Source organism: Crinia signifera, chromosome 4 (genome assembly GCF_055691185.1).
Source record: "Crinia signifera chromosome 4, ASM5569118v1, whole genome shotgun sequence".
In the NCBI taxonomy this organism is placed as follows: Eukaryota; Metazoa; Chordata; class Amphibia; order Anura; family Myobatrachidae; genus Crinia; species Crinia signifera.
Window position 1 is genome coordinate 87,398,519 of NC_139220.1, and position 7,758 is coordinate 87,406,276.

Here is a 7,758-nt window from a genome sequence, read left to right on the forward strand (position 1 = left end):
AGAAGCAAATTGGTTGCTGTGGTGATCTTCTCCACTCTTTAGAAGGTTTAATACATTTCCCCCCAAAGTCTCTTCCTGCAGCGTCAGATTAGATAAGGAAGCATCTGCTCTATAGTTACTTCTGCTTCAGCTCTAGACCATTTGCCATTGCTTCTACGACTATCTAAATCTGTGTGGCCAAATAGAGAACTTAAGGCCCCCATACACTATAAGATTTATCTGACCTGTAAAATTGCATCTGATTTCCCTTGAACTTCCCCAGCAGCTTCCCAGGAGGCCTACATACAATTTGACACTTGATGTGCCATTTTTTACATCCAATTTGCATCAGATAAATCACATGTGATTTATCTGACCCAAATTGGATGTGCCATGAGATTTATCTAATGGGATGGCTCTAGGGAGTGGCCTGAACAGTGCTATATAAATGTAATATTGTCTAAAAGGTAAAAACTCATAAAAAATTATCCCCATCCTCCCATTCCCAAGCATAACTCATTGAGCAAGTCCTGGTTCTGGAAATATGGTTAAAAAATTATGTGGGTACTTGTGTATTAGCATATAAGAAATGGGTGCATAAATGTGTTGTCCGGTGTGCTGTATTTGTAGTATGACGGGCACCCTCCAAAATATTGTAGTTAGTGGCTGTGTTGATAGATAGATATATATATATATATATATATATACACACACACACACACACACACACACACACACACACACACACACACACACACACACACACACACACACTCTCTCTCTCTCTCTCTCTCTCTCTCTCTCTCTCTCTCTCTCTCTCTCTCTCTCTCTCTCTCTCTCTCTCTCTCTCTCTCTCTCTCTCTCTCTCTCTCTCTCTCTCTCTCTCTCTCTCTCTCTCTCTCTCTCTCTCTCTCTCAGCATAAATAATATCCTCAGACACAGCTGAATGTAGGCAACGTTTCAATGCCCTGCATGGATGCAGAGACCGGCAGTCCATCTCCCCGAGCAGGCACCATCACACAGTGCCCTCTTGCGCTCACGCACATAGTGTCACCATCACTATCAAGTGGGCATATAATATTCCTTACTAGGCAAAATTTGCCTAGTAAGGAATATTTGATGCCCACCTGATAGTCAATTTTAAAATGCATGTTGTCTTTGTTTATTGTTGTTGTTAGTTGTCATGGTGATAGTGACACTATGCACGAGCGCGGGAGGGCACTGCGTGATGACATCACACGGCATCTGCTCAGGGAGATGGACCCCCGGTCTCTGCGTCCCTGTCTACATAATAGTGTATAAAAGGTATGTCATTTCTATATATTTGAGCATTACGAAAAAATGCCAAATAATTGAATTGTTTCCTACATTCAGCGGTCTGAGGATATTATTTATACTGAGAGTGCCACGCTTCCCTCCTGCAGTGTGTGTGTGTGTGTGTGTGTGTGTATATATATATATATATATATATATATATATATATATATATATATATATATAATATATATATATATATATATATATATATATATATATATATATATATATATATATATATATATATATGTCAGCGGCGGTACAAGCAGCGGCACTCCAAGGATTTAAAAATATGCTTTAATGGTGCTCCGACGTTTCGGGGTTGCGTGAAAGCACATTTTATAATCCTTGGAGTGCCGCTGACATATATATATATATATATATATATATATATATATATATATATATACCTACATATACATACATATATTGATGAATGCAACTATACAAGGCTATGGCAGTAGGGACTCTGTTTCCTATACTATACTGCGATTACAAAGCACACAGCATAGGGAGTACACAGAAGACTCCCCTACCCCAGTACACTGTATGCACCACAGTGGAACTCCACTCCAGGAGCAGGGGAAAGGGGGGTCGGGCTGCACTGCCCGAGCTGACAGTAAACTCCAGCAGCAGGGGAGGGAGGATGGGGCTGTCGGGCTGTGCAACCCGAGCTGACAGTAAACTCCGGCAGAAGGGGAGAGGGCTGCGCTGCCCGGGCTGTTAGTAAACTCCAGCAGCAGGGGAGGGGAGGAGGGGGCTGTCGGGCTGTGCAAACCGAGCTGACGGTAAACTCCGGCAGCAGGGGAGAGGGCTGCGCTGCACGGGCTGTCAGTGAACTCCGGCAGCAGGGGAGAGGGGGGGTCGGGCTGCGCTAGACTGCAGTGCCCGGGCAGACAATTGTTTCCTCTTCCCGTCCACTGCCCGCCTGCCCCTTCCGGTGACGTGTGTTCTACTGGGGGTCCGGGAGCACCAGAACTAGGTACACAGATATATCGGATCTGAAACATCGTGGGTGCTAAAAAGCACCCACGATGTGCCCATGATGGGTCAGATTCCCGATATATCTGACGTTCAGCAGGTCCGACGCCCTGATCCGATCTGATGCGCACGGGAACGCGCATCAGATCAGATGTCAAACACATGCGATTTTCGGCCGATTTCATCCGATTTATCGGCCCAAAGGGCCGAAATCGGATGAAATCGGCCGAAAATCGCATAGTGTATGGGGCCTTAAGGTGTAGTCACAGAAGATAGCTGCATTAATGGGGTAACTACTGTACATATACTGTTTCAGACCCAAATGAGTTGTGTGCTGAATATGGTAAAATATGAAGCCCAATATTTATATCAAATCTGTTCGCTACTAGAAATGTAACCTATTGTAGACATGGGTTTAAAATAAAGAGTAGATGTCCATAAACACTATCCAGAGTTTCTCATACTTAGTCAGAGCCAGGATAAAAGTAAACTGGGTCTCTTTACTATTTACCTTTTTTTTGACCATTGTGGGGCATGCAAAAGAAAAAATCTAATACATAGGTACTTCATGAAATGAGAATACAAATATTTATTTTACAGGTTGACCGTGCCAAGTTCATCTGCTGTAAAGAATTGGTTGAACGGTGCCTTGAAACACCGTCCAATCCAGTGTACATTTTTGATGTCTGCCAGAAAAGACATTCCAGACTCCCTCCATAAGGAACAACAAGTGGCTTACTGTGTTCCTTCAGCAGGCTATACTCCGCCATTACACTGTGTAACAATGACCACAAAGCAGCCCATCTCTGGAGCCTTCTCCCTTCATGCAGAGCACACTCCTGGAAATGTCATGGATGAGTTTTTTGATGGATTTCGGCATCTGTATAATGAGGACTGTATTTCAGGACAGAGGAGGAATGTCTAAGGTTAAGTCCCACAACATGGAAGCAAGCAGCAATCCATGCCCCCCTCCCTTACAGTCACCAAGTCCAGACTAATGGGTAACAAGTGTCAGTGGTGCCAAAAGCAATAGTGTTTATATTTTATTTTTCCCCCAGTCATAACACGACTGGCTTTTTAGCTCCTCAGCTGCCAAATAATAAGAACATATCATTGACTCATCTGAGTTTTGCACCATTATTTTACAGGGATTTCTGCATAATCTGCGCCATTCTATGCCTTAGACCAAATGCCAACGCTGCATCTTTTGCCATCCCGCTCATCATGCAGCGGGAGAAACTTTGGAGTGCGCTACTGGAAATAAGGGAACCTTTCACTTCAAAGCCTGGCGTAGCTTTCCAAGAGCCTGTTCTGGGAACAAGTCATGGTGTAAATGGACAACGGTCTCCTTCAGTGTGTGGTCCTGTAAAATAATATTTCTGTATTGAGGTACAATTGTTTACATGCATACAAATGAATGCCACAATAAAAACGTAAGTAGGAACAAACTAAGGGCCCGATTCAGATCTGTATGCAAGCTTGCTTCAAGTACAAATCTGGATGATGGGGGCTGCATCCAATGGTGATCTGATGCTGAGTTTTGGATGTAGCGGTCGGTGATTATTTCCTATAGATGCCTCCCACTTCATTTGTATTTTAATGCACAGCCTCTTCCCTGCTGCCATGCAACACCATACAAATAAGAATCTGGTCCTAAATCAGGAGTTTAACCCACAGATGGGTCTTAATTGTGGCTTACTGCAATCTAAAACGGTTTCTAATTGTGTGTACACACGGTACAATTCAGCATACAATTTTGACTGTATAGTAAAAATCGAATCGGGATAGCATGCAGATTGTACAGGTTATTTAACCTTGCAATCCCGATGTGCACTCCCGCACAGCACAAATCGAAGCCAGATAGACAGGGCTGCAATGACTATATAGTACAGATCTGTACTATATAGTCAAAATTGCTGGGGTGTCTCTGGGGTGACACTCAGGGACATCCTACTGTTTTTGGGACCAATTCATGTTGTAAAGCATCCTCTGCATGTCCATGCAGTATTACACCATGCCAAACCAGAAACCCCCACTTCCCACAGAATAAAGAAACAATTAGTAATGGTGCTGTTCTGGAAATATCTTGCTGGGAAAATTATACTTTTAGACATTCACACTAAAAACATAGTATTACAGATTTAAATATCTAAAATATTTCCTCTTACTGTATGTTAGTATAGGTGTGGGCAAATAAGCCCAGGTTAAACATACTGTGTTTTTGTTTTATGATGACATTTTGTTGATTTATCAATGGTGATGTCTTTTTATAGTATGGCTAGTTTACTTTGAGTATGTTTAACCATATGTTGTGAAGTTTGTCTGGATATGAAAGCATATTGCAGAAAGAAAGCTCCGGGGCCACTCTTTAAAGTGATGATTTCTTTTTGGAGTTCTTCTTTAAGTTCGTAACCTAATTTAGACCAAAGGGTCAAAGTCCGGTCCAACAAGACAGGAGTCGCCTGTTACAAGCTGTGAATGTTGTTGACAAATGTACAGTACATATTTTTGGTTTAATATACTTCTTTAAAATGTTTCAGGTTATACAAATGAAACAAACCCAAGTAAGGCAAGTTTTCAGCTTTATGTCCTATGTTTGTACATAAGTATTTATTTGCGTTTTCTGTTTTGTCTTTTTGGCTGCACTTTTATGTGCAGTTTTCTCAAACTGTGAGTTGTTTGACTTCTGAAATATAAATACTGATGTTCTATGTTCATTTTAAACTAAATGCTAATTGCATTGTCTTATTTCATTTAAAAAAAAAATTGCTGCCAAACAAACATACAAAAAGTTTTTGTATTTTATTGTATCACTACTAGGGAAGACCTTATCAACAGTAAGTATGGTTTGGGAGGATCCTTCAAAGGGCCTGATTCAGACCTGAGCGCACAGCTGTGAATTAGCAGGCCAGGTGATTATTGATAGACTGCTCAAGCAAACAGCCCATTGTACTCATGCATGAGGCCATCCTGCGATAAAAGCCTGTTTTTTTTTTTTTCTTAAGTAAATGGCCATGTGCAAGGTGATTGACAGGATACCAGCATTTGAGGGTAGTAATCGGCCATTTACTTGGAGTGTCAGGGAAAACGCAAGCTTCCCCATGCATTTTAGGGGAAGTCATGTGATGGCAACTATGGCCCCGATCAGCCGGTTTCTATCGCGGCCACTGAGTAAGTCTTGACCTACGTACATCCGGCACAAACTTACTCATTCGAGGTTGAGCGGCTTGCGAATGGATTTGCAGCTATTCGTAGGCCTGTGATATATTCACAAGCCTTGCTAAGCAATTCCCAAGGCTTGCACGGGACAGGATTTCACTCTGGCGGTGAGGCATATACCTGATCACTGGGCTCAGAAAATTAGCAGCCGTGCAATCAAGTGTTAATCAGGCCCCCGACAACGCTCATCTTTTACAGACCGCAGCCATGCTGTGGCCCTTATCAGTATTCACATCAAACAAATGGTACACAAACAATACATGTACATACTCTGATTGAAATTACTGGGACTTCTGGGTCAATCTCATAGGGAACAAGTTCTATCAATAGATAAACATTTGTCAAACAAAATAATTAGCAATGCTTCTGTAGAACACTGGTCATATGGATATATATATAGATAGATAGATAGATAGATAGATATAATTCTCCAATATACAATCTCACTCCGATCCAATAATTGTACAGATTACTGGGGGTGTCACCCTTGATAACCCCAAAAGGGGAGATCCAATTATATAAACATGTTGAAGAGGCACTCACCAGGGCTTTTTGTCAAGCAGTATTTATTCAGGCATCCAAAGTATTTACAAACTTTCGGTCCCTTTTAAGGGCCTTCTTCAGGTAAATTTGGTGGACAGGGACGCTGTACTATGGAATATGTGTGACCTTTTTCATATATAATATATATGACTTCTTATGTAGATTTAAAGATGGGCGTCGTCATAGATGGATATAATATTGATTGATTGATATCCACAATTTCCCTCAACGCGCTACCAGATAATACAAAAATATATAAAAACGTGCTATTTATTTATCCAACATGTTTCGGACATGTGTCGCCCGTCCTCAGGGATCAACAATAGTGATACAGTGTCAAGCATAAATACCAAAGCAAGTGAAAAAACCCTCCCCCCTGCGCTGTGCGGTTGCCCGCCCCTCTTGCCTGCGTCCTCCATCAGTCAGTCCTGCTTCCGCTTCGCCTCTGCCGGTGACACCCTGTCCGGCGCCATTTGGGAGGTTGTTGATCTGCCCAGCTTCCAAACACTCCCTGTGACGTCATCAGGCGTCTCACTGCGCCGCGGCTCAGCTGGACAACCAGACCTTGTTCTGGATTCAGAAGGGGCGGGCAACCGCACAGCGCAGGGGGGAGGGTTTTTTCACTTGCTTTGGTATTTATGCTTGACACTGTATCACTATTGTTGATCCCTGAGGACGGGCGACACATGCCCGAAACATGTTGGATAAATAAATAGCACGTTTTTCACGCTTTTCCAAATCCGAGAGTGCCGCTCATTTCTGCTATATATAGATATAGTCTGGGTGTGTATTCCAGCTGCTGGTTCTCACAAGAGGGAGGGTCCTCCCCTCTGGGAAATGGATGCAAAAAACAGGTTTGGAGGACCTGCGCTACGGAATACAGCTGATATGGCTGTAAGTGATGTGGATGATATAGGCAAGTGTTGTTTGCGGACCCCCGCCCCCTACCGCTAATCACGGATCACCGCACACACCCCCCCTCCCACAATTTGCAGACCCCCTTCTGGCAATTCCACCCCCCCCCCCCCCCCCCCCCCCAGCGGACCCCCGCTCCCGCATTTCACGTACCCAATGGGGGATCCTGTACCGCCACAAGCAGGTACCGCCCCTAGGTGGGAAATCCGTCCCTGGCTGCAGGTTCCCCCACTGCCAGAAGTGACCCCACGGTCCTCTGCACCGCAACTTTTATCAATGTCTTGCCCACATACCACTATTATACAGCCTCCTGCTCTCATGCACGCTTACTCCCTCCCAGTGGGAGGAGACGCTCACCCACTGCCGGGAGCTGCATACTGTCCCCCACCCTCCTCCAGTTCTAGGGATGCCCATCGACCATCAATGATTTAAAAAAATCGATGGTTTATGGCCGATGTTGAATACATTTGCTATCGATGTGGGAGGACCAGATGGTTTCCCTACATCGATGGCAAAGGAGAACCGATCAAGTTAAAAAAAATTTTTAAGGTGCCTGGACACGGAGCATAGCTCCGCCCCCCCCCCCCCCCCACCCAGAAGTCCCGCCACCAAGTTCTGATTGACCCACGACCTATTGAGTTAGATATAATGGATTACTATCGATAGCTACAACAATCGATGGTTATCAAAGTAATATGTTACTACTAGAGATGTGCGGCGGCCACTTTTTCGGGTTTTGGATCTGGATCTCCCTTTGTGTTTTGGATCTGGATTGGTTTTGGCAAAACCACCCTTGTGGGTTTT

General features: G+C 43.8%; 1 protein-coding gene across 3 annotated transcripts in view; it reads left to right on the top strand.

Annotated features, from left to right (window-relative positions):
* Nucleotides 1-5,059, top strand: part of CCNI2 (cyclin I family member 2) — a 53,843-nt gene extending 48,784 nt beyond the window's left edge. For 2 of the 3 annotated variants that reach the window (XM_083181944.1, XM_083181942.1), the window contains one exon: nucleotides 2,878-3,143. In XM_083181944.1, the coding sequence (XP_083038070.1) occupies nucleotides 2,878-2,997 (120 nt within the window). In that variant the 3' untranslated portion in view covers nucleotides 2,998-3,143. Of the gene's footprint in view, nucleotides 1-2,877; nucleotides 3,144-4,817 lie in introns of those variants that run through there. The other variant, XM_083181943.1, reaches the window with a different exon arrangement.
* The last annotated feature ends 2,699 nt before the right edge of the window (nucleotides 5,060-7,758 follow it).